Raw genomic sequence first — 27997 nt, 5'->3', positions numbered from 1 at the left:
GGTTTCCTTCATCAGTATTGAAGAGAATCTGTCATTATGAGGAGACAATTAACTTACCTGCAATTTTGAAATTAAACATGATTATTTCTCCGACTCCTCCAAATCTCACAGGAGTTCCACTGGCCACCAAAAAGACTCTATTAATATCTCTTGTACCCTTTCATTAGATATGCTCAAGTGTGAATCAATCAGATCCACCACCAAATGTTGTGCAGTCTTGACTTCAGATCAGCCAAGTGAATGCTTGTCAGGCTGTGCCACTGCGGAACATAATGAAGATGTGGGAAGAAGTGGATTGCTGTCTAAAAGAGAGATGTTCAAACAAGGCTTTCTTCATGGTACTGGTAGTCCTGTGTCTGCCTGCAGTGGTGAGGAATGCTCCAGTTGCTACCTGCATTGTCTCTGACCCTCTTCCTATTCTTCACAAGTTCTATCAGTCAGGAGACCTCCTCATCATTGGCATCATTTCTCAGATCTATGTATTCTTCACTCCAGCTACTTTTGAAAAATGCCCCTCTTCTGAACTTTATGATGATGTTCTGTAAGGAGTAGCTCTTTTATTTATAAATGTTTATCATACACCAGTCCAAAAACCAAACCTCAGGTAGGCCAGTCCTATGGAATGGCTTTTGCTTCTGTGTATTTTAAGTCTGGATTTGGAATGACTAGTACTGCAACCTCCCCTTTCTTCAAAGAAAGTCTCCCTTTCTTCTGCTAATAATGATAAATACAATAATAACATTCCATGTTTCAAACTTTCTTCTTTAATCAGTGTCTGTCTCTGAAGAATGTCCTGGTTATTTGGGGGATTGGGATCATTTGTCCTACTAATTGGGCAAAGAGCCAACCCTCTTGAAATGGACTCTTAGGAGGGTGAGAAGGATCGTCCCTATGCCTCTCAGCATAACATATCTCCAGTGGTCGTTGCTGGGAGTGTATGTCTGTGTGTGTGTGTGCATGTGTGTGAGATCTATTGAGCCTTCTAGGATAGGGAGCTATTTCCTCATACTTCTTGTTAAATATATCAAATTGAGAACTGATAGTTAAAAAGTGGCATTTCAGTATTTGAATAATTACTACTACTACTACTAATTATAATAGTGGCTGACTTGTCATGAAGAATACAGTGCATAGTTCTAAAGCAATGCTGCTGCTGTTGCCCATAATGGCTCTTCTGCTTATATACAGAGTTATGGAATCATGCTTGTAAATAATGGCTGCAGTGTTTTGCAAGCACAATTGTGTGCTTTTGCTATTTGCATAAGAATGCTCTTGGATAATAGCACCAGCATTGTTTTTGAACTGCCCATGATACGCTGCATGGCATGACAAATGGTGCAAATAATAACAGTCTGGATAAGCAGGTAATGCCACCTCTCAGTCTTTCTATTTGGATCAGTGAGCACATTGAACTTGGTCTGCTGTCTCTTTATGGTGGTTGAGAAAGCATTTCTTTAGTTATTCCTGTTTGGCATTAGGGCAGGCATGTTTTGGGTGTCCCTACTTTCGTGCCACGATACAACTGAGATTGTTTCTGGCCATCACAAGTTATATATGGCTGAATGATGAAGCCACACAACAGGAGAGAAGAGTGATTGGCAAGCTGGCATCCATTTGAGTTATCTGGATCTTCTTGGTGCAGCATCAGCTGCAGTCCTACATTCCTGGGTCTCACCTAACAGTTGATCAGCAGTACTTGGGTTTTCAAGGGTCCTGTTCCTTCTGGCAATAGGAACATGGGAAGCTGCATTCTGCCGAGTCAGACCATTGGTCCATCTAACTCAATATTGTCTGCCCAGAATGGCAGCAGCTTCTTCAAGATTGCAGGCAGGGGTCTAGCTCAGCCCTATCTGGAGATTCCAGGGAGGGAACTTGGAACCTTCTGCATGTGATTCAAATGCAAACCAGGGTAGACCCTACTTAACAAAAGGGGGAAATCATGCTTCCTCCCACAAGACCAGCATTTGCCAAGCAAACCATATAAGTACGGCTTGACAATATGATGGTGCTGTGGTACAGAAAATTTCTTCCCACTGACAGAACATGTTGTTTACCTTGGGAAGCAAGCTGGAGGACCACAGCAAAGAGAAGTAGGCCTGTATGGTGCCGAGCTATGTAACAGAGAATTGTGGTGGGGGCTAATTTTTAACCCAATGCAGAGTTGGCAGAGGCTCTCCAGAGCAAGGAGTTGACCTACAGTAGGCACAATGAGACACAACCAGCTAGATATACTCCCAGAGTTGCAGCCACATTTCCAAAGGGAACCACTCTCATCTGTGTTTGGCTTGAATGGATAGACAGAGGAGGTTGGTATCTGTGATTCTGGGGCAAGTTAACATTTTGTTTGTGTTGTGCTGGAAAGTTTGGAATCTAGGGAGCTGTCAATCAAAATGTTCAGTTAGAGGGAGTGACACTGGACAGTTGGAACAACAGTTAAACAGATATGGTTTGGGGTCAGGGGAGAGAAAGACTCAGGAAAGGACCTGAAATGGACTTTCTTGGTACATGTGCTGAATAACCTATGAAATTGTCATTTGTTAAGTGGAAATCTACATTTCAGTGAAGATAAAGAAGTTGTGAAGCAAGCCAAATAAGTTCTGGTGAAGAATTACTTCAATGTCTGTGTATTGGTTAGTGGAGTACTGTCTTTGTGCCGTGACAAAAGAAGCATTGTAATAAGCAAACATAAAAGCCCTACAGTATTATAGTGCAACGTAAGACAAACAAACCTCGGTGAAAACCATCTGTTTAATTAACTTTATCCTATTTACTTGTTTTAAACACCAGACTGAATAAATTTCTGTCAAAACCACCCTACCTACACTTACACAAAGCTATGCAAACCACTTTCAGTGTGCTAAACACCAAGGTTTGAAGTAAATTCTAAGGTGGCAGTGAGTATAAAGTCTAATTGAAATATTCAGGAATATTTATAGATCATAAGTAACATTTAAGTATAGCATCCTAATGGCACTGGTACAACGGTGTATCGTATGTACCCAGAAGGTTTATGTGACCAAGGACAGCTGAAGGAAACAAAAAAGATATGTGAGACCTGTAGGAGACTGATTTGTAGAATGATCTTGACCAGCTCCCAGAACTGTCATTAATGCCTTTTGGTCAGTCACACTGGCCACATTCACATGACTGCAGAACTACAGATGAATGGGCCAGCAGATCTATGGGTGTTAAGTCCAAATGTGGAGAAATACAGTTTGGTGTGACTAAAAAACTGAGGGTTCGGATTTTGAAGCCCAGTCTGAACCATGGGATTGCAGTGAGTATTGCCACCGCCCACAACTGAGATTAGATGCATCCTGTGTGTTGCACACAACCTCAGGTAGCTCCTTCCTCAACTCCAGTGTGATTGGTCATGTGGGCTGTTCATTTATGGAAGAAGGGGTCCCCCCCTTTTTTTTTCTTTCCACTGACTGCAGAGAGGACACTCTCCCTATAGTCCAAATGTGGACAAGAGAGTGGGGGAGAGGAAGTGGAGCCACGGGTCCATTGGACCTATGGTTTCACATGACGTGCAAATGCAGCCACTGAGGTTGTTTCAGCTGAAATACTGAGAACTGAGATTCTGAAAACCAGATCCACATTACTGTTGGGTTTGAAATGTTCATTTTTCTTAGCTAGCAATTCATTTTTCTCAATAGTTGCAAAGGGCACCATACCTTGGGGTGGAATGGGGTGAGGTTCACCAATGAAATTACCCTTAGCAGAATATGCAATTATTATAGGTTATCTGCTTTGAAAAAATTGAGGAGCCATCTCATATAACCAAAGGGACTGATTTATAGAATGAACTTGACCAGCTTCTAGAAATATGATTAATGTCTTTTGGTCAATCACACTACAGTTGAATGGGCTTGTGGTTCAATGGGCAGCTCTTCTCTGAAGTGCTCTTGTAAGTAGGATTTTAGAATTCAGAATGATGTTTAAAAATGCACTTCTTGCCCATTTAGCAGAGGTTATACATCCTCTGTGTGTGTGTGTTTCTCATATATACTACTGAAACTAGCATCTCCAGCATCAATTCCAGTGTGGATCTCATTTACAGAGAACTCAAAAGTCCACAGGTGTGTGGAAATGCTTCTTTGCACTCTCCCAAAGTAGGCCCAACTGATTTTAAAGCAAGATACTTAGTACACAAATATTGAACTGAAATTGGAGATATCCTCTTGTTTTAGAGCAATGGCTCAGAATTATCAACATATCTTGGCCTTGGTATTTGCTGTAAAGGAGATCAATGACAATCCTGAGATCTTGTCCAACATTACCCTGGGCTTCAACATCTATAATAGCCATTTTCATCCAAGATGGACTATCCATGCTTCATTGGAACTTCTTTCCACACAGAACCGATTCATCCCGAATTACAAATGTGACAACCAGAACAACCCATTTGCAGTAATTGGGGGACCTAATTCTGATGTCTCTCTCCACATGGCAATGAATTTGTGCATCTACAAGATTCCACAAGTAAGATGTGTGCATGGAACATGCAGTTTAGAATATGATTTACTTGTTTGTTTGCTTGTTTATTATTTGTTTGTTTGTTTATTTATTCGATTTCTATACCACACTTCCAAAAATGGCTCAGGATGGTTTACACAGAGAAATAATAAATAAATAAGATGGCTCCCTGTCCCCAAAGGGCTCACAACCTAAAAAGAAACATAAGATGGACACCAGCGACAGTTACTGGAGGTACTGTGCTGGGGTGGATAGGGCCAGTTTATCTCCCCCTGCAATATAAAGAGAATCAACACGTTGGAAGGTGCTTCATTGCCAAGTTAGCAGGAGTCTGTAAATTTATTACATTTACATACCACTGTTCATCCTGGAACCCATTTCTCTTTCCCTGTTTTCTTGGTAAGCTGCTCCTAAGAACTGCTGAGGTGTCTCCATTCTTTTGGACAAGGCATTACAAATTATTCTGGCACAGTGCCTCTGTACACACACACACACACATAGCCATACAAAGCTTTTAAATGAAAGATAGCTTTCCCCTCTCTTTTTTAGCTCATATATGGCTGCACTCAGATGATGAAAAATGACATGCAAGCTGGTTTCCTCTACTCGATATTTCCCAAAAGGGCGCATCAATATGAGGGGATTCTCCTATTACTCCTGCATTTTGGGTGGATATGGATCGGGGTGTTTCATCTGTATGATGAAAATGGAGAGGTTTTTCTACACGACACATTGGCCATGTTTTCTGAGAAAGGCATCTGTTTTGACTTTATAGAAAGCTTCCCAACACTGAAAGGTTCCAGTGGCATTGAAGAAACAGTAGGGGAGGTTGTGGAATCAATGAACATTGTATCCAGAAGCACTGCTAATGCATTGATCATATACGGTGAAATACAGACCATGCTCGTTCTCATACTAATGCACAACTTTGCAGAATCGGAGAATATGTCAATTAAGGAAAGAGGTAAAATCTGGATTATGATTGCTCAGATGGATTTCACATCACTTAGATTTCAAAGAAATGCAGATCTGCACTTCCTCCATGGGGCTCTTTCCTTTGCATTGCACTCAAAAGAAGTGTTAGGATTCCGGCAGTTTCTTCAGATGAGAAACCCCATTTCAGAGACAGTTGATGGCTTCCTCAAGGTCTTTTGGCAAGATGCATTTAATTGCCAGTTCCCTGACTTCACTGCAGATGAGGAGATTGAGGAACTCTGCACTGGGGATGAGAATTTGGAGATTCTTTCTTCATCCATTTTTGAAATGACCATGACTGGTCACAGTTACAGCATCTACAATGCTGTCTATGCTGTGGCACATGCATTACATGCCATGCATTCATCTAAATCTAATCAAAGAGGAAGGGTGGATGCAGGTAGACAGAAGCTCCGATGTCAACTGCCATGGCAGGTAACCCCCTGAGTTGCATCTGCTGGAGTGAAAATAGAATCCAGACTGTGTATAAAATGTCCCTTGGAAAGACTAGTTAACGCTGAAGTTCTAGGACTGTTGTTGTCCCCATTCTACAACTAGTTCACTGGGGCACCTGTTCACATTAAGGCTATGGTGATTTTATTAGGTTAGGCAAACCTATAAGTTAGAATTCTTGTAGAACTGTTATACACACACACACACACACACACACACACACACACACTCACTCACATGGGACTGCTTATATTAGGGAACTGAATAATCTACCTTTCATTGTCTTATATTTTTTCAGATTGGCTGACATACTGCAGGACCTTATGTTTGCATTGCAGCATTGTGTTTACTCGGTCTTGTGCAGGTGGAAAAATTGTGCAAACAGAGTGGTGCAATGGTGCTGCCATTATTTCCAACGGCTCTCCCAGTCTGCAACTCCATTTGTACAATTACCTTGAGCAAGTGTGCTGTAACCTTGCATAGGAAAGCAGCCACGATCTAGGCTGTGTTCTAATGAGGAGAACATTCATGGTTAAGGAGTTAACTGTGATCAACAAGCCCCGTGCTTTTCCTGTGAAGCATGTTGTGAGAACTCTGAATTTCCAGGGTATCCTGGTAAGATCGCTGCAATTAACCAACCTTATCCAACAGAACTAAGAGAAGGCAGAACCTCCCCAAATGACTGCCTGGAGGCAGTGATAATGATCAGGGAGAACTAAGTAAGCCTGAATCCAAATAAGACATAGGTACTTATTGTGTGGCATTGAAACTCAGGAAATAATTTTGATCTCCTAGTTCTGGATAGGGTCACATTTCCCCAGATGGAACAGGTATGAAGTCTGGGAGTACTTCTGAATCCAAACCTCTCCCTGGTGTCTCAGGTTGCGGAGGTGGCCAAAGGTGCTTTCTATCAGCTTTGGCTGACATTCCAGCTGTGTCTGTTTCTTGAGATAAATGACCTCAGAACAGAAGTACATATGCTGGTTACCTCCAGACTTGACTATTCAAATGCACTCTATGTGCGGCCGCCTTTATAGGTAGTCCAAAAACTGCAGCTGGTACAGAATGCGGCAGCCAGGCTGGTCTCTGAGTCATCTAGAAGAGAAACCATATTACTTCTCTATTAAAGAACTACCCTGGTTACCATTTGGTTTCTGGCAAAATGCAAGATGCTGGCTATAACCTAAACTGCTTAGGCCCAGTGTAGTTAAGAGAACGTGACTCTCCACATGAGCAGTGTGGAGAGCGGGATCAGCCACCCACACAGTTACCGGATCCATCATGGAGCCGGTTGGGGAAGTGGGGATCAGGGGCCGCCCAGCCCCCGGACGTCCCAGAATGCCCCATGAGAATGTGTGGGACATTCTGGGGAGACCCCTGAGCCTGGGAGGCTTGTTGGAGCCTCCTGGGCGGGGGTCTCCTCGTGAGTCGCCATGGCGCGGAGCCACGCCATGGCGACTCATGCTCGAAAAAACAGAGTAAGTGGTGTGCTTCTCCACTAACCTCATTGAAGGGTGGGGGCATTTATAGAGGTTTGCTGCCAAGAGCCGTGTGGCTCTCATTGCAGCACACAAGCAGCAGGAACCAGTCCGGGATGATCCCTGCTGCTTGTCAGAATAGCTTCAGTATCTTCTTCACTATGAGCCCCATGGCCATTTGAGAGCATCTGGAGAGGTTCATCGGCAGTTGCCGCCTGGTGACTACACAGGGATGAGCCTTCTCTGTTGCTGTCCCAAGATTCTGGAATGCGCTCCCTGCTGAAATAAGAGCCTCCACATCTCTGACAACTTTTAAAAAGACTCTAAAGGCACATTTATTCACCCAAGCTTTTTCACTAGACTTGTTGTTTAAAATTGTTTTAAGGTTTCCTCTTCCGTTTTATTTTATTTATTCAATTTATATACCACCCTTCCTAAAGTGGCTCATGGTGGTTTACATTAAATTAAAAAAAAAAACACATAAGAAAACTATTAGATTTTTTTTTAACCAGATTAAAATTAAAACTTGATATCATTAAAAGCCAGACTAAAAAGATGGTCTTTGAGACTGTCTTGAAGTCCTCCAAGGAAGATAATTCTCTCATGTCCATGGGGAGTGAGTTCTACAACCTAGGGGTGACAATTGAGAAGTTAGGGATCTTGTAGAGAAAAGTGCCCTCTCAGGTAACCTGGACTTAAGCTATTCAGGGCTTTAAAGGTAATAACCAGCAATTTGTACTTTGTCCGGAAACATTTCAGTAGCCAGTGCAACTGTTTAAGAACAGGAATAGTGTGGTCTCTCCAGGATACCCAGAGAACAATTTGGCTGTCATATGGACTAAATGAAGTTTCTGAACTACATACAAAGGCAGCCCTACATACAGCTCATTGCAATATTCCAACCAGGTTACCAGCTGTTGTACCACTGTTTTCTGGTCATGCTCCTCAAGTAACGGGTGGAACTGTCAAATCAATTGCAGCTGGTAAAAGGGTTTTCTGGCCATATCCTCAACCTGAGGCAGCAGGGTGAGACCCATGTCAATGATTTTGCTCCCAGGGAATTTGGAAATATCCCTGAGTACTTTGGGGGTTGTTTGGGAAACTAGCGAGTTTAGATGGAGGAGCTCATTTCAGACTAAATTTGTGCAAAAGCTTCGGTCTTGGGAATGAGTGATAGAGAGTTGATGTTCAGAAGCAGAATCAGGTTTATTTTAGGGTTTAGGGGTACAGAAGAGAAATTTGGATGATAGAAACACAGTGAGGCGAGTCTCACGATCAGTGAGAATCACTGTAGCCGGATTTGCGGGGAGAGTGGGCTTAGCCCACTCTCCCTGCAGACGATTGGAAGGAAAGCCCTGGGCAGCCAGATCAGCCACCCACATGACTGCCAGCTCTGTCATGGAGCCGGCAGGCATTGTGGGGATCGGGGGCCATGCGGCCCCTGGAAGTTCCAGGATGAGACCCCCAGTGTCGGGAGGCTCATTTCAGCCTTCTGGCGGGGGCTTTTTGGGGGCTTGCTTTTTAATGGAGGATGGTGTGGGATAGTCATGCTCATATATTCTCTATTCTTGTCTACTGTCTGAGGTGGACCAGTCTCACCTCTTCTTGCCCATCCTGTAATATCCTCCTTTTCTCACCCATTCCAATGCATGTCAGGCTTTTTTACTCCCTTCCCATGATTATAAGCAGAGAGAGAGAGTTGCAGTTGTCCAGTTGTTCTTGCTCTATCACTGCAAAAGGAATGAGAAGTCAGTTCCTGTCCCAAAGGGCTCATGCACCATCTAAGCAGAAACATAAGGAAGACGGGGGCAATTTCAATTTGTAGATCTTTGTATTTGGTGATTTTTCTATTTCTTTTTCTTCTATTCTGCTATCCCCTGGTATTGCTATGTCAATTATTTTAACTTGTTTTTCTTTCTTCTCGACTACAGTTATATTTGGTGTATTGTGTGGCAGATGTTTGTCTGTTTGTAGTCGGAAGTCCCATAATATTTTTACATCTTCATTTTTGACAACTTTTTCAATTTTATGGTCCCACCAATTTTTGGCTACAGGTAGCTTGTATTTTTTGCAGATGTTCCAGTGTATCTTCCCTGCTACTTTGTCATGCCTTTGTTTGTAGTCAGTCTGTGCAATCTTTTTACAACAGCAGATTAGGTGGTCCACTCTTTCATCTGCTTCTTTACAAAGGCGGCACGTGCTGTTTGTTGTGGATTTTTCTACTTTTGCTCTTATTGCATTTGTTCTTAGTGCCTGTTCTTGTGCAGCCAGTATTAAACCCTCTGTTTCTTTCTTCAAGTTGCCATTCTTAAGCCATTGCCAGGTCTTGGTGATGTCTGATTTTCCACTTATATTGTGCAAATATTGACCATGCAGTGGCTTATTTTTCAATTTTTCTGCTCGGTTCTTGACTTGTTCTTTCTTGTAGGCCTGCTTTGTTTCATTGGTGTTGAATAGTTTCGCGTTATTGACCATTTGAAGTGCATCTTCTTCACTGTCCTTGATATATTCTTCAAGGCCTCTTTTCTCCTCCTCTACTGTTTGATGGACTTGCAGCATTCCTCTTCCACCTGAGCTGCGAGGGAGGTATAGGCTATCTACATCACTGCGGGGGTGCAGAGGATGATTGATGGTCATTATTTTCCTGGTCTTACGATCCAGCGTCTCTAGCTCTGCCTGGGTCCAGTCTATTATCCCTGCAGTGTATCTGATAACAGGTATAGCCCAGGTGTTTATGGCTTGTATGGTGTTCCCGCCATTGAGTTTGGACTTGAGGATTTTTCTAACTCTCCTGATGTGTTCACTTCCAATTTTTCTTTTAACTTCAGCATGTGCAGTGTTATCAGCCTGGAGAATGCCCAGGTATTTGTAATGTTCTTTCTCTTCCAGGTTCTTGATCTTGCTTCCATTGGGCAGTTCTATTCCTTCTGTTTTTGTTATTTTTCCTCTGTTCATTATTAATGCAGCACACTTGTCTAGAGCCTCAACAAAGATCCTGGTAAGGGAGATGTTATTCTTATAGACCACAGCCACTCCACACCCCCGCTCTTCACCCACTCCTCAACAGAGTACCTTGGAGGGAGAAGCTGGGACCAAACCGGGCCACTGGTCTCCCCCAGCCTGGTCTCCCTAATACGAACCAGGTCGGCTCCTGCATCCAGAATCAAATCATAAATGGTTTCTGATTTGTTCTGGACCAACCGGACATTACAAAGGATCAAGGTGAGGTTCTGAGGGCACTGCTTCCCGAGGTCAAATAGCTGGCAGGGCAGCCAGAAAGGGAAACAGCTTTAGTTTTCTGATTCCCCTTCCCCTGTAATGACCGGCTGGCCTCCCAATATTACTTCTTCTGTGGATTCTATGATAGCAAATGAGATTTTCAACGAGACACCATGAATCCACTCTAATATGCTATCATAGAATCCACACTCAATACCTCAGAAACAACAGAACCCTGTACCCCATGGGTTAGAAACCGATGGGGGTGGTTGGCACCCTATGTGCACTACACCACCACTCGCTCTGGGCCACCCCAGCACCCCCCATGTGCACTTATGGGGCTGCTGAAAGCTCCATTATAACTTATTATGAGGAAAAACCTTAAAGACGCGTAAACTTCAACAATTAACCAAAAATCAGCCCTCTGCCCCAATCCTTTGAAAAAATTCAGGTAGCTTCCCTGCCCCTACCCGGCACTACCACCAACCCCACAATGCTCTAGGCCACCCCTTTCCCCCCAACGTGAAGCGATACACCCTTCATTATACCTAATGGGGGAAAACCATAAAGACGCGTAAACTTTAAAAATCATCCCTCTGCCCAAATCCTTTCAAATAATTCTGATAGCTTCCTTGCCCACCCTAGGAACTACCACCCACCACACTCCACTCTACGACACCCCTTTCCCCCCGACGTGAAGCTATACATTTGCTGCAATCCTAATTATTCTCTATGAGGAATTCAAAAATACTTTAACAATTCACCAATAATCAGAGGAGTGTCCAATTGCCTTGAGATTTTTTGGGTGGCAGGCACCCCTGCCTGTCTACCACCCACCCTGCTTTTGTGCTCCTAGGTGCTCCACAATAGGGGATATGGACTGGTTCATGTCCCATTATACTCAATGGGAAAAATAATTAAAAATATTTCAAATATTCATAAAAAATCATAGGGGTGTCTGATTGCTTCAGGGTTTGCATGGTTGTTGTCACCCATGGGTGCTCCACAATAAGGAATAATGGCCTGGTTGGAGTCCCATTATATCCTATGAGAAAAAATAAAAATAATTTTCAAAAATTCATACAAAATCGTACGAGTGTCCGATTGCTTTGGGGTTTGGGTGACAGGTACCCCTGGGTGCCAGCTACCATCCTACCAATATTCAGGTGTCTGAACCGATCTGATCCAGTCTGAACCGGTCTAAACCTGTTCAGATCTGAACCGAACCAGGGGGTGGTTCGGACAAAACCAAAACCGAACCACCCCCTCCTGGTTCGGACCCGGTTCGGATCTGTACCAAACCGGGTGAACTGGTTTTGTGCACATCCCTAATATATATGGCTCAAGAGAACCAGCAGCCAATCAGGCTTCCCTGAGTCATCACTTCTGCTTCCTCTCTTGTGATCTCCTGGACCTGCGTGACTCCCACTGAGCTTCCCTCTTGAGACGTCTTCTTGAGACAGGTGAAATCCCAGCCTCCTCCTCCTCAGAAATAATGTCTGGCAGCTGCTCCAAATTCTGAGCTCCAGAGTCTGGTCTCCCTGCCAAATCCTGTTGCTGTGCCTGTGAGCCCTCACTAGCAGGCAAATCCTCCCGTTGCTGCTCTGACTCTTCTGAGTCAGAAGTCTGAGCCATGACACACCTGAAATCCACCTGAGACACAGGAGTGGAAACACTGTAAAACAATGCCTCCTATCCTCAACTCCCTCAGGCAATCCAGAATGATACCATGATTGATGGTATCAAAAGCCACTGAGAGATCCCAGAGAACCAGCAGAGTCACATTGCATTGAATGTGTTACAGTGAGACACATTCTGTTTCCAGAAAAAGATTGGAAGCAGAAGCGGCTTGAGTTAAACCAGGGGCATAGTAAGGTTCCTGGTGGCTGGGAGACAAAGTTTAGCCAGGGGGACTCCTCTCGCGCGTGATTCACACTCATGCCCCTGAGCACCAAGCCATGCCCCCTCTATCTGATTCAGATGCAAGGGGGTGAGGCAACCTTACCCCCCAAGTCTTCCCCGCCCTGTCTCTTGAACTTACTGTTCAGTGAGCAACCTTGTGGGCCCTCTGACCCTCCTGGCCATGGGACATTTGTCCCCCATTGTCAAATGGATGCTATGCCCATGAGTTAAACTCCTAACAATCTGGAACAGCTCTGCTGGATGATAACTTGCTGGCGCACTACACACAGAATAAAATTGCTTCCTTGCTGCATGTATTGTCACAGCATAGACCTTCAAATGTCTTATCCAAGATGAGCTCCTCCATTTTGAAGCAGGTCGGAGAGGACACTTAGGAGTGATTGTGTCTACTGCACTGGTAAGTTCCCTGTTCTAGGTATCAACCAAGGCATTGGCAGAATCATTGACAGAATCCAGAACCCTTCAAGGCCCTTTGCTATTCTACTGGATACAACAGACTTCTCGGGTCGACCATTCTAATAATGCGCTCCCTGCGGAAATCCGTAATTTGAATTCTCTATTAGCTTTGAAGAGAGCCTTTAAAACCTATCTGTTTGGCCTGGCTTTTCAGGGTTTTTAAATCGGTTTTAATATTTTAACCCGGTTTCAGGGTTTTTAATTACTGTGACTGTTTAATTGTTGTTTTAAAATGTTTTTAAATTGTTAATTGTTGTTATATTGTGTTTTTTTATATTTTTGTTTTACTGTTTTAATGGTTTGTTTTAATTGTAAACCACCCTGAGCCATTTTGGAAGGGCGGTATAAAAATCAAATAAATCAAATAAATAATGATAAGTCAGCCACCCCTGCAGTCGTCAGACATGACTGCGAGACCAGCTTTAACCAGGAAGTGGTCTGTCCATGACAATGGGGAAATTACATGAGACCCCACCCATGGAACACACCCCTGATCCAAGCAAGATATTAAATCCAGTGTGCTACCAGCAGAGATGGAAGTTTGGGGCAGTGTACAAATATAATAAATAAATAAATAAATAAATAAATAAATAAATAAATAAATAAATAAATAAATTTAACCAAGACTAGATAGGACTAATAGTAGTGGTGGTGGTGGTGGTGGTGATAGCAGTTGTAAGTGCTTCCTTCTTTTTGGAACTACTGTTTTAGGGCAGCAGAACTTATCTTATATGACCACTAACCACTCCCCTTGTATTTTTTTTTCATTTTTCTGTACATCCTGTTCTTTCCCCCCACTCCCAATACAGCTCCATCATTTTCTGAGAAGTGTATCATTTAACAACAGTGCTGGGGAAATGATTTCCTTTGATGAAAATGTGGAATTAGTAATTGGATTGGATATTATCAACTGGGTCACATTCCCAAACCACTCCTTTCTTAGGGTCAGAGTTGGAAAGATAGATCCGGAGGCTCCCCCAGGCCAGGTGTTGGCCATTCATGAGGATGCCATTCAATGGCCCAGAAGATTTAACCAGGTATGATCTGTGCATATTTGAAGATATCTTCATTCATTAACACAATGTTTTTTAAAAACTGCTTCACTGTGCATACACTATAGCCATAGTCATATCATGTCCAATGTGTGTACCATGTATACACCTGCAAGTATTCACACATCATGTCCAATGCACATACACTTGTACACTTCCTATCAATATGTTCACTTTAAAAATGCACAGATGTATAGCCATTCACACAAAAAGAAATACATTCATAAAGACACCTGCGGACATGTGAAATTGCACTATGTATAGGGCTTGAAATAGTTCCATAACAAATATCCATCAGTTATATGGCAGTCATTGAAACCATGGTTTCCTGTTCCAAATCTCCCCCTGGCACAACTTTTAAAGGAATTAACTTTACAGAACATTGGCCACTACAGCTGTAATCCTAAGCAAACTTACTAGAGAGTAATTCCCACATATACACTGTAAGTTACTTCTAAGCAGAAAGTACTTTTTCACACAGTGCATAATTAATCTATTGAATTCTCTGCCACGGGATGAGATGGTGATGACCATGAGCTTGGATGGCTTTAAAGGGGGCTTAGACAAATTCATGGAGGATAGGATAGCCAATGGGTACTGAGGGCTGTCGGTGACTTAAGGCCTCAGAGGCAAGATGCACCTGAATACCAGATGCAGGGGAGCAACAACTTGAGAGAGGGTCTGCCCTCACCTCTTGCTTGTGGGCTTCTCAGAGGCATCTGGTGGGCCATTGTAGGAAACAGGATGCTGGACTAGATAGGCCTTGGGCCTAATTCAGCAGGGCTGCTCTTATGTTCTTATGTAAATGAACACAATTTCTTAGTTACAACAGCAAAAAGTTGTAAAGTCAATTCTTTAGGGGCCCACAGCAGTGCCGATGGTGCAGAAATGCCCTTGTTATGCTGCTCAATATGTGGGCCACTGTGACTAGCTGTCATTTCTCATGTTCCAGTTGATAAGACACTGGATGAAAACCTGAGGTTCTAGATATAGATGTAGTCATCCAGAAACCATTCCTAGACCCAAACTCAACAGGCAATTGGGGGTGTGTAATCCGGGTTCGACATCAAACCGGCTTGGCTCAACAGGTTTGGGGTTGAACCAGACCAGTCTTGGCTGGTCCAAGTTCCAATTAAACTGGGCCCAGTTAAAACCAAATCAGCTTGGAGATCTACTAGTAAAGGGGAATCCTGTGAAGATTACTGGTAAAGGGGAAGCCTCCCCGACACCCCCTTTACTGTTAAAGGGGAATCCTCTTTGGAGCAACGACTTCAAAGTATTCTGTGGCCTTCAGGCAGTAAAGACTGTTAACTCGGAGTAGGTGGAGCACCACTCTAATAATTCTCCCCCCGCCCCGCCAACACAAGTTGTAGTATTGTTTTCTCTCTTGCTTCTTAATGTTTTTCTTTGCTTTCTCTGCCTCTAGTATGTCTCCTACCTTTACTTCACTGACTGAGTGGAGACTTCCATGACACTCTGGCAGAAGGCTTCATCTCCTCTGTCTGGCTCCATCATTCTGTTTTTATTCTGCATAAATATGCCAAGATAGAGTGGTGGCTCCCACTACCCCAAATTACTGTAGTTTGCATTGGTAGTTACTGCACACAGTGTGTAGTTTGCATTGGCAGGCCTGTCTGGCCCAGAGGTCCTTGCAAACTGTGAGGCACAGGCGCGCTGGAGTGGGTAGCTTTTCCTTTCACCTTGTTTCCACACAACCAAAAATTGGGAGCACACACAGCTCCCAAACCCGGGCAGAACACAGTTTTTGATTGTGTGAATGGCCTCAGTATCCTAACCCACATCTAACCTATTTGGAACTCATGCACAAACAATGCAGAGGTAAGGACAGAGAGCCGGGTTATGAACATTTGCAGTGCAAACTTAACTCCCCAAAGAGAAAACATTGCCCTCTTTCATGTATGGACAGGTATGGCCCCTTTCTGTGTGCAATGATCATTGCCATCCTGGTTATAGTAGGACAAAGGTGGAAGGGAAGCCATTTTGCTGCTATGAATGCCTTCCATGCTCAGAGGGGAAAATCTCAAGCCAGAAAGGTAAGAAATGTCATGTATCAGACCCATCAAATAAATTGTCTATGGTCCAAAACATCCATGTCAGAGTGTTTAGGCATTTATCTCTCCATTACATAAAATGTTGTTGACAATTCAGTGCTGATGTTCTCTGGTAAGAAATTAGTCATATACAACCAAAAATGTTTTTTATTTTATTTATTTTACATTTTATATCCCACTCTTCCTTCAAGGAGACCACAGCAGTGTACTGCATACTTAAGTTTCTCCTCACAACAACCCTGTGAAGTAGGTTAGGCTGAGAGAGAAATGACTGGCCCAGAGTCACCCAGCAAGTATCATTGCTGAATGGGGATTTGAACTCAGGTCTCCCCGGTCCTAGTCCAGCACTCTAACCACTACACCACACTTTTGCCCTCTGATAAAGCAGCTTCACAGAATGAAGAAAAAGAAAATTACATCAATGAAGGTAGTAAGAGCTTCCAGTTTGTCCTATCCCTGGAGAGAAGACAAAATCTTTATAAAAGTATTTCCTACCCCCTGAGTTTTTTGAACTTCCTTCCTTCCTTTGAGGGGTAGCAAACACCAAGGAGAATTGCTTGCATGTATCTTGTCCATTAATTTTCAGCATAATCAGAGTTCCTCAGCATGTCCATGGACTTCAGATCCACACCTTCATCTATGTGTAGGAGTGAGAAGAATGGTGTAGTTGTTGGATTACTGGAAGAATAGGAGTGGTGGGAAAAGAACTTGAGTCCAGATCCCTTTCTCAGCCATGAAGCTGGAAATACACAAGAGGCTAATTCATACAGTGGAGAACTGGATAGGATAAACATCCTCCCAGTTTCAAGAGCTGTGCACATGCCCATTTTCTGATTGGGTCTGCGGGGGAGACACTATACTATATTCTATCCTGTATATTTTATGTGTTCTTGTTTAGAAGTTTTCCCCAGTGGGGATTCTGTAGAGAGTGTGAGCGGTGGAATCAGAAAGCAAAAGGGAGAGACAGAAGAAGGAGAAAACAGAGTTGTTTCTCAACAAACTCTTAGTAAAATCTGTTGGGAATTCTCCACAGCAGTGTGCGCAGAGGCAAAACACAGCAGAGTCTGCCCAGGCATGCATGTATGCTAAGAGTAAAGGAAACGTGGAGCCAGTTCATAGTTTCAAATCAATATAAGGAGTCTTTATTGGAGAACTCCATTCTAGAGAGTAAAGTGGAGAGACAGAATCTCTAATCTAGCTAGCTAGCTGGATGCAGACAGATGCTGTCTGCATCTCTGTGCACACATGGTGCAGAGAGAGGCAGGTGTTAGAGAGAAGGAAGGGAGGGAGGCAGGCAGGCAGGCAGGAAGTCCTTGAGAACAGCAATCTACATCTCAAAGGGATAGTGTCAGAGCAGTAGAGAGGAGGAATGACCAATGTCTTGACCCCTCTAGCCCTCTGACTCACTAATCACTCACTCTGTCATTGAGACAAGAGACAGCACAGAGTCCTTCACTTCCAACAAAATCTATATAAGACTACATTGTCTTTGTGAGGGAAGCAACTATGAAACAGAGGGGCTGACAGTGATCATCATAGCTCCATCCAGTTCAGCAGTTGCACCCAGCTGCTGAATGAGGTACGTGGAAACGCCTAGTTGGTTAAATCTCCAGTCTTTTCAAACAAACATAGTGCCAACAATTTGATATGAAAGACAAGACTTTTGAGGTGTTTGTGTTATGCACAAGAAGACATCTGAGCTTGCTAGCATTGTTTTTGACTTAAGCAACAATCCATGAATTCTCAAGTTTTTCAGTGCAGTGGGCCACCATTGCACCATTTCAATGAAGTGGGCCACCATTGCTTGTTGTTCTTCATTTTTCTTCCTGAATGAAGGGCATGGTGGGGTGAGGTGGGGAGCCAAGTTTGGAAGTCGATACATGAGGTGCCTAATGAAGAAAAAATACCCAATGAGAGTGAATGGGGTTTTTTCTCTCCTAAAACTAGGCAGAGTTCCTCCTCCCATATTCTCCTTAAAACAAATTTCAGAGAATATAGAAGGTAGAAAACCTCTGTGGTCTCCAGGAGTCAACACCGACACGACAGCACACTTTACCTTTACCTTTAGTACACCCAAGCCTAGAAGCCACCGTACTTGATAGGACTGAGCTTCTCTTGCTGATTTTGGTCATGGGATCTGGGCTACTTCTTGTCAAAATGTTTCCATGAGGAAATGGGGAACATCAGGTTCAAAACTAACAGTTCCAGTAGGTGACTTTATACTGCTCAGATTTTATTATTTCTTTGCACTGTACATTCCACTGAAACATATATAGAATGACATATTCCTTTACAGACATGGCTGACTGCATCCAATGTGCAAAAGATCATTATCCGAGCAATGAGCGGGATTTTTGCATTCCCAAGGCCATCACCTTTCTGACTCATGAAGAACCTTTGGGGATCAGTTTGGACATTTTTGCTCTGTCCTTTACTTTTATTACAGCTTTTGTGCTTTGGATCTTCATTAAGCACAAGGACACTCCCATTGTCAAAGCCAACAACTGGGCCCTCTCCTACACCCTCCTCATCTCCCTCCTTCTCTCCTTCCTTTGTGCTTTGTTGTTCATTGGCAAGCCTGAGAGTATCACATGTCTCCTTCGACAAGCTGCTTTTGGCATTCTCTTCTCTGTGGCAGTTTCTTGCACCTTGGCCAAAACTGCCCTTGTGGTTCTAGTTTTCATGGCCATCAAGCCAGGGTCCAGCATAAGGAAGTGGGTGGAGAAAAGGTTGGCCTACTCCATCGTTCTTTTCTGCTCTCTCATTCAAATCACAATTTGTACAGTGTGGCTGGCAACACTTCCACCATTCCCAGATTTAGACATTTACTCCATGACTAAAGAAATGATCCTGGAATGTAATGAAGGCTCCACTGCCATGTTTTATTCTGTGCTGAGCTTCCTGGGCCTTCTGGCTACAGTGAGCTTAATTTTGGCTTTCTTGGCCAGGAAGTTACCTGACAGTTTTAACGAAGCCAAGTTTATCACCTTCAGCATGTTGGTCTTTTGCAGCGTTTGGTTGTCCTTTCTTCCAGCCTACTTGAGCACAAGGGGAAAATACATGGTAGTTGTGGAAATATTCTCAATCCTGGCCTCCAGTTCAGGATTGCTCTTTTGTATCTTTTTGCCCAAATGCTATATCATTGTGATGAGGCCTGACTTGAATCAAAGGGGGGAGTTAATCAGAAGAAAGAAGAAGACTCTAAAGTAGGGATGTGCACAAAACTGGTTCGCCCAGTTCGGTCTGGATTCGAACCGGGTTCAAACCAGGAGGGGGTGGTTCGGTTTTGGTTTTGTCCGAACCACCCCCTGGTTTGGTTCGAATTTGAACCAGTTCGAACCGGTTTGAACTGGTTCAGATCAGTTTGGATGTCAAAAAATTGGTAGGATGGTAGCTGGCACCCAGGGGTACCTGTCACCCAAACCCCAAAGCAATCGAACACTTGTCCGATTTTTTTATGAATTTTTGAAAAATATTTATATTTTTTCTCATAGGATCTAATGGGACTCCAACCAGCCCATTATTCCTTATTGTGGAGCACCCATGGTTGCCAACAACCCTGCAAACCCCGAAGCAATAAGGCACCCCTATGATTTTTTATGAATATTTGAAATATTTTTAATTATTTTTCTCATAGAGTATAATGGGACCCGAACCAGTCCATTACCCTCTATTGTGGAGCACCTAGGGGCACAAAGGCAGGTTGGGTGGTAGACAGACAGGGGTGCCTACCACCCACAAAACCCCAAGGCAATTGGACACTCCTCTGATTATTGGTGAATTGTTAAAGTATTTTTGAATTCCTCATGGAGAATAATTAGTATTGCATTAGTCGGGGGCAAAGGGGTGGCCAAGATCAGTGTGGTGTTGGTGGTAGTGCCAGGTAGGGGCAAGGAAGCTACCTGAATTTTTTCAAAGGATTTGGGCAGAGGGCTTATTTTTGGTGATTTGTTGAAGTTTACGTGTTTTTCCTCATAAGGTGGTATAATGGAGCTTTCAGCAGCACCATAAGGGCACTTGGGGGGTGCTGGGGCAGCCCAGAGTGAATGGTGGTGTAGTGCACATAGGGTGCCAACCACCCCCATGGGTTTCTAACCCATGGGGTACAGGGTTCTGTTGTTTCTGAGGTATTCTGAGTGTGGATTCTATGATAGCAAATGAGATTTTCAATGAGACACCATGAATCCACGCTAATTTGCTATCATAAAATCCACACTGGGCGGTGTACAAATCTGATAAAACAAACAAATAAATAAATTGTCCATCTGAGATCCAGCAAAACCAGGTAGTTATAGCAGAAATAGCACAGCATATTATACTCAGTTTTGAGAAACATAAGCCACCTATTCAAATATTCCATGATTCCTTCCTCCTCTCCAAGTGTATCCTCTTCAAGAGACTATAAGGACTCTCTCTGCCTCCCAGTCCCTTTGAATGCATTTTGAAATTCCCTCCAAAAGTATGCCCCTTCCCTCCCACCCCCAGCCAATGAGGATACAGTTACCCATGACTACACCTGATTTATAGGCTAACAAGCCAATCAAGAAGCAAGGAGCTCAGAAGCCAAAAAGAAGCCAGTGCTAGAAAACCAATCAGTAAGGGAAAAATAAGCATCCAAAATGGCACTCGGGACATTGAAACACTTCGATCAAAACAGCGTTGTTCTGCTCCAAGCTCGAAACAGGTCCTTTATTTAAATGGTGTTCTGTTTCTAGCACATCCCCATTTCCAACTTCACTTACAGTAGGAACCTTTCACCCTAATGTCTAACCTAAACTGCTTCCTTGCAATTTCTACATCATAATTGCTCAAGCCTCTTCTGCAACTGTCTTTTGTTTGTTTGTTTTTAAACTAATATTTTTATTTAATAAGAAAAGAATAAGAAATAACATGATTACATTATCATCTCTTGAACTTCCAACAGTTATATATGACAATCTGGGATTCCGCTTCCATCCTTTGCCAACCTTCTTCCGCACATCAGATATTACAGAAAGATATAAGTAATGTGTTAATCAAACCTCAGTATTAAAAAACCCAAATCTTGAGTGTGGATGTTGACCCTGTGCTAAGTTGTAATTTATGAAAGATTCCCAGGTTAATGCAAATATTTCATCTGAGGTATTCTGTAAATAAGCAGTGATCTTAGCCATCAAGGCATATTCCCATAGCTTTAGTAGCTATTCATCCAAGCTCGGGGTTCCCTGTGATCTCCAATTGGCAGCATAGAGAATCCTGGCAGCAGTAATCATATTTAAAGACAACGTGTGTTTAGTAGATATATAAGGTTTAGTCATATTTAACAACAACAACAACAAAAGCTCACATGAATAGGGGAAGTTTATATTTAAGATTTGTTGCATCTTAGAGTGAATTTTCCCCTAAAATTGTTGTGCTTTGCCACAAGTCCACCACATATGATAGAATGTCCCCGCATGATTCTTCCATTTCCAACAGTCTCCAGAATAATTACTGTCCATCTTTCTAATCATCATGGGAGTAATGTATCAACAAAAATACATTTTGTACCAATTTTTTCTTAAGGTACTATTTGCTGCAAATTTAATATTCACATTCCATTGATGTTCCCATTGTTGAATATCAATTGTCTTGTTTAAATTTTGCATCCACTTAATCATGCAGTCTTTTATCTGTTCTGTTTCTGAATCATATTTCAATAGCAATTTATATAGCAATCCCAGTAAATGATCAGCATTTTTGGTTAATGGTACTTCAAATTCCATTATATCTCTAAATTTACCACCTTGTCTTTGAATTTTTTAATGCACTATAAAACTAATTTGTAAATATATGCAACAGTCTTTTGAGTTACCATTGCTCAGAAAACCAATCAGCAAGGGGCATAAAGGCATCCAAAAGGGCACTTGGAGCACTGAAATGTTTCAATCAGAATATTGTTGTTTGTTCTGCTCCGAGCTTGAAACAGGCCCTTTATGGAAAGGATCTTATGTTTCTAGATCGAAACTGTCTGTTTCAAGTCATAACAGTTTGCTGTTAGAATATTCTGCACATTCCTCCTATATCTAACATCTCTTACAGTTGGAACTTCCCTATGAATATCTAACCTAAATCTGCTTCCTAGCAATTTCTACATCATCAGTGCTCAAGACCCTTCTGCAACAGTCTGTTGAGTGACCTTTGCTCAGTCTTGTGGTACAACCTTGTATATGCCCCGAAGAAGGTATTCTACTTCTACTTGTGTAACTTTACAGAGTACCACACATTAGCAAGTTTGCACAGTTCCACACTCTTCTTGCAGACTTTGAACTTGGTTAATTGACCAACCACACCATGACTCAGGATGGCAGCCACTGAGTTCCTTAGGATTGTGCATTTTGATTTTGTTTTGGGCTGAATCTGAAGGCCCCCCCGCTTTGGATACGGTCCAAAATGAAGCTCCCAGAAACCCCATTTTTTTGTTTTGGAGCCGACTTGCTCCAAATCTGAAGCTGAAATGCAGGCTGTCCAATCTCCCCATCACTCCCTCCCTCCCTTCTGCCCCAGTCCATTCTCTGACTTCTGTTCTTCCCCAGATCGTCCCTGCCACTGGAAGCCCACCTTCCCCACCCTTCAGCAGTGCTTTCTCTCCCTGGTTCCAGGTTCCCTCCTTCCCTCCCTACCATTTTCGCCCACCTGCCTCCTCTGCCAGGGCCCACCATCACCGCCTCCTCACCCCCGCTGTCTGCCTCTGCCACCGCCTCCGCCATGCCTGCCACCGATGTCTCACCACCCAGCCAAAGACACAGTCAAGCTCCCTTCTGCCCTGGAAACTCCTTCTTCCTGTCTGGCCCTGTTCTCGCCAGAATTTGAAGGCCTGAAGGGCGGAAAATTTAAACACACGTCATCACTCAAAATGGAGACTGAGGAGAAACACTTCGCTCAATCCCAAAAAGGAGGTGCGAAATGTTTTCCAAATAACAAATCTTTAGGCTCCGAAATAAGATAATTTTGGTTCGAAAACAAAGCTCTTCATTTTTTAAGTCTTTATTTTGTTTTGTGTACAAAACACCTGAAAATGGCATTTTCAGGCACAAAACGTTTTGTTATCAAAACGTTTCACACATCCCTAGAGTTCCTAGAGAGCAGGAAAACAATCTAGGCACATCCTCCAGAAATGTCAGATTTGCTTGGAAGACAAGTGTGGACAGTGGTGTAGTCTCAAATTCAGAAGTGCAGGTGCTCTCCATAACAGGCCCCATAGCCATGCCCAGATGGAACCTGCTTGCGAAAATTGCATATCTCTATGTGTTTGGGTTTGCGCTGTAATTTTTGTGCCAGTGAGTGAGAGAGTGAGGCCCACACATCTTAATATTATAGATTATGAATAATTCTTCAGACAGGATGAACAATTCTAACAAACACACATTAACACAAAAATACAAATATTGTAGTGACTGTGTTGCTGGGGGTTATTGCAAGGGCAGGTGTCTCTTGCTGTTCCATGGAGGAGGACAGAGAAGATGTCTTCTGCTGGAAGATAGTAAACATGTTTCCTTCAGCAGAATTGAAAGCATCTGTAACTCTGAGGAGAAAATTAACTTCCCTGCAATTTTCAAGTTAACCATGATTACTACTTCTTCTTGTTCTTCATATCCCATGGGAATTGCAGGTAGGTGCCACTAAAGAAATACAATATAAAGACTCTGTTAACATCTCCTGTGTCATTCAGAGCTGGTTCAGGTGATGCCCAAAGTTGAGTTAATCTTACCAACCTTTACAGTAGTGCAGTCTTGGTTTTAGGCTATGTCACTGAGAAACATTCAAATGAGGATGAGGGAAACAGTGAACTGGCATCTAGGAGGGAGATGTTCAAACAGGATTGTGTTCTTCATGGTACTGATAGTCTTGTGTCTGCCTGCTGTGGCAAGGAATGCTCCAGGTGATGGTTGCATTATCTCTGACCCTCTTCCTATTCTACACAAGTTCTATCAGTCAGGAGACTTCCTCATCATTGGCATCATTTCTCAGATCTACATATTTTCCTCTCCAGCAACTTTCAAAAATCGTCCCTCTTCTGAACTTTATAATGGTGTTCTGTAAGGAATAGCTCTTTTATTTGTTTAATGTATATCACACAGTAGGTAATATTCTCAGGATGCTCAATCCTACAGATTGGCTTTTGCTTATGTGTATTGTAAGTGCTTATTTGGAATGACTGCATTCCCCTTTTTCTTCAGATAAAACATCCTTTCTCCCTCTTCCTCCTTGAAAGAATACCCTGGTTATTTGGGTAATTGGTATCATTTGTCCTGCAAGCTCTCTTAGATAGGGAGATATTTCCTCATGTTCTTTATGTAAAGAAAGTATTAGAGAACTTTAAAAACTGGCACATGAACCTTTCAAAAATTATTAATGATAATAGTGGCCAACATGCCACACAGCGTGCTGTGGTCACTTCTAAAACTATGCTTGTACTGATGAGCATGACTGCTCTTGTGTTAATATGCATGATTGTAAAGTCATGCCTGTACAATACCGTGCCCTCTGGACATTATGGCTGTAGTGTTGTACAAGTGTGATAGTGTACTTTTGATAATAACATTAAAGTGATCTTTCACATAAGCACAGCATTGTTTTAGAACCACCCATGTTACTCTTTGGGGCATGTCCTCTAACAATAACAATAAACAAACAAATAAATAAAATAATGGTGCAAACAAAAGTCAATCAGGATAAGCAGGCAGTGCAACTAATTAATCCACTTATGTGAATTTCATTGAATTGCCACCTACTTTGTATTTCAGCTAATGCCTCTTTATGGTAGTTGAGAAAGAGTTTCTCTATTTATTCCTGATAGGCTTTTGGGCAGTCTTGTTTTGGGTTTACCTACTTCCATGCAACCATATAGCTGAGAGTGTTTAAGGCCAGAGTGATTGACAAGCTGGCACCCATTAGAGGTATCTGGACTTCCTTTGTGCAGCATCTGCTCCAGTTATATATTCCTGAATCTGACCAAACAGTTGATGAACAGTTATTGGGATTCTGAGGGTGCTGTCCATTCTGGCAAAACATGACAAGCATACAAAATTAGTATGACAAGAAATGTATGGTGGTGTTGTGATGCAGAAACATCCTTTCCACTGGCAAAGGATGTTGCTTACCAGCTGGAGGACCATAGCAAAGAAAATTGGTGATAGCCATGGAACACCCCTTGGAGGATTTTGGTGAGGACTAACTTTCCCCCCAATGTTGAGCTGGCAAAGTCTTTGCTGAGCAATGAGTTGACCATTATAGGCACTATGAGACGCAACCAGCCAAATGTCCTCCCAGAGATACAACTATATTCACAAGAGCTACCATTGTCATCTATTTTTGGCTTGAATTGGCAGAAGATGTTGGTATTTTATGTACCCAAGAAGTATCTGGAACCAGTGACAGGAAACCGACAAAAAGAGAGAGGTGATGACTGTTGGAGGCTGGTTTGCTTTTAGTCAGTCACACTGTTCCCTTCAGCTGAAATCCTGAGAATATTGTCGTTTGGATCCATATTACTGTCAGGTTTGACATGTTCATTCTTCTTAGCTAGCAACCAATGTCCCCTCTATTTCTTTTCCATCAGTGAGCAGAATAAGTTTTGTTCTGGGTGGCAGTAAATAAATAAATGAAATTTATTTACGGCCGTGGGTGGCAGTATCAAGGCAATGTATGCAAATGTGCATTATTATGTGCCAGTGCCACTATAGATGCAACACGCACACACACACACAAACCATAAATATGGCGGGAAAGTAAAAGAAGTATATTTTACAAATCTATTTATAAAATTAGATGTTTAATTTCTTTTGCTTCATATTGAAGTATAATCAATCAATCAATCATATTTTTATACCACCTGATATGCAAATCTCTAGGCAGTATACAAATCCCAACATTAAAATCACAGGTTAAAATATGTAAAACATGATAAAAACAATACAAAACAAATTATTAAAATAATTAAAATCCTAACTAAAAGCTTATGAGAACAGGAGAGTCTTGAGGGTCTTCCTTTAAACAAAGAGAAGGAGATGCTCTTATTTCAGCAGGGAGCATATTCCAAAGTCCTGGGGCAGCCACAGAGAAAGCTCGGTCCTGAGTTGCCATCAGACGAGCTGGTGGCAACCCTAACTGGACCTCTGCAGAAGATCGTAAAAGGCGAGAGGGTTCATGACAAAGGAGGCGCTCTCTTAAATAACCTGGGCCTGAATCGTTAAGGGCTTTATAGGTAATAACCAGCACCCAGAAACATATTCAAGTCTGGAGGTTACCAGCATATGTACCACTGTTTTAAAGACATTCACCTCTAGAAATGGACACAGCTGACATATCAGCCAAAGCTGATAAAAAGTGCTCCTGGCAACCGCCTCAACCTGATAATAAATACAATAAAACATTTTGTAACCTGTTCTAGAATTTTTTAAAAATAAAACAAATTATTTTTAATTTTTTTAAATAAAAGAAAATATTGAGGGGGTGGGTCCTGTCGTGAGCATCACCGAACAAGGAGGACATAACCAAACAAGAAGAGAGGAGAGCTGGTCTTGTGGTAGCAAGCATGACTTGTCCCCTTAAGCTAAGCAGGGCCTGCCCTGGTTGCATATGAAAGGGAGACTAGAAGTGTGAGCACTGTAAGATATTCCCCTTAGGGGATGGGAAGAGCAGAAGGTATCAAGTTCCCTCCCTGGCTTCTTCAAGATAGGGCTGAGAGAGATTCCTGCCTGCAACCTTGGAGAAGCTGCTGCCAGTCTGTGAAGACAATACTGAGCTAGATAGACCAATGGTCTGACTCAGTGTATGGCAGCTTCCTATGTTCCTAAGAACAAGGTACAGTAGGAAAATACCAGATCTCCGCTATACAGAACTTTGGGAAGCATGTATAATAATAATAATAACAACAACAACAACAACAACAACAGGTTTTTTAAAAAGATTTTTTAAAATTAAGTATTGGACACTTGTATGGTGCTGTGGAAAGAATACATAATCTGGGACCTGCATGCCTAATCTGAAATGAAAGGGAATTTTGGTTTTTTAAAAAGACAGAATATACATTTTTGAAAGTTGACTAGTTACTCAAATTAAAGAAACTGGAAAAGCTTATAGTGGTAAAAATTAGGGATGTGAGAAATGATTTGAGTACAAAACAATTTTACTCAAATCTACCTGTTTTGGGTCATCTGTGGACAAATAAATCACCCCTGTGCTAGCTGGCCAGATTAGAGTCCAAAACAAATTGCCCAGATTTCGGACCTGAAAAATTGGGAGATTCAGATCTCCATTTTGTGGTGATCTCTCTTGCTGTCTCCATTTTGTGTCAGGATTATTATTATTATTATTTAAAGCCCAATTTCCCAAGCTTCAGATTGATGTACACCATGCTGGACTCAGTCAGTCAGCCACCATTCTGCATTTCTGCTTTGTGGGAGGAGAGAGAGAGAGAGAGAGGGAGGAGCTTTGCTTTGTCTTGCCTGCCTCCTGCCTGGAGTGGAATCTCTGCTTTTTGTTCCTGCTTTCCTGATTGAGGAAAAGAGAAGATAATTTTTTTCACCCCCTTCCTGCTGCTGAGAGAATCACTGCCTGTGCCTGCTGTCTGTGTGAATCGATTTGGGTACAAAACAATTTGTACCCAAATCTACCTGTTTTGGGAAATTTGTGGACAAAACAAATTGCCCCTGTGCTAGCTGGCCAGATTTGGACCCAAAACAAATCGGGGGTGATTCGATTTGGGGAAAAATCAGATTGAAAAAATTGATTCGTGCACATCCCTAGTAAAAATGCTTTATTTTTGTTTTATTTTTAACTGGGAGAGTAAATTGGTTCTTTTTTTTAAAAGATGTGTGCTTTATTTTTTAAAAAAATCTTGACACATAAGGAAGATACCCCCACTAAC

General features: G+C 42.5%; 1 protein-coding gene across 1 annotated transcript; it reads left to right on the top strand.

Annotated features, from left to right (window-relative positions):
- Positions 1 to 278: 278 nt before the first annotated feature.
- Positions 279 to 19311, top strand: LOC128330822 (vomeronasal type-2 receptor 26-like; the record flags this gene model as incomplete). The annotated part of the gene is made up of 6 exons (XM_053264188.1): positions 279 to 541; positions 4308 to 4485; positions 5029 to 5889; positions 13793 to 14020; positions 15963 to 16089; positions 18404 to 19311. Coding segments are annotated over exons 1-6 (2565 nt in total), but the record flags the coding sequence as incomplete, so codon positions are not given.
- Between the last annotated feature and the right edge of the window lie 8686 nt (positions 19312 to 27997).

This window comes from Hemicordylus capensis, chromosome 6 (genome assembly GCF_027244095.1).
Source record: "Hemicordylus capensis ecotype Gifberg chromosome 6, rHemCap1.1.pri, whole genome shotgun sequence".
Taxonomy (NCBI): Eukaryota; Metazoa; Chordata; class Lepidosauria; order Squamata; family Cordylidae; genus Hemicordylus; species Hemicordylus capensis.
Note: the sequence above shows the minus strand (reverse complement) of the source record. Positions and strands in the feature narration are given on the sequence as shown.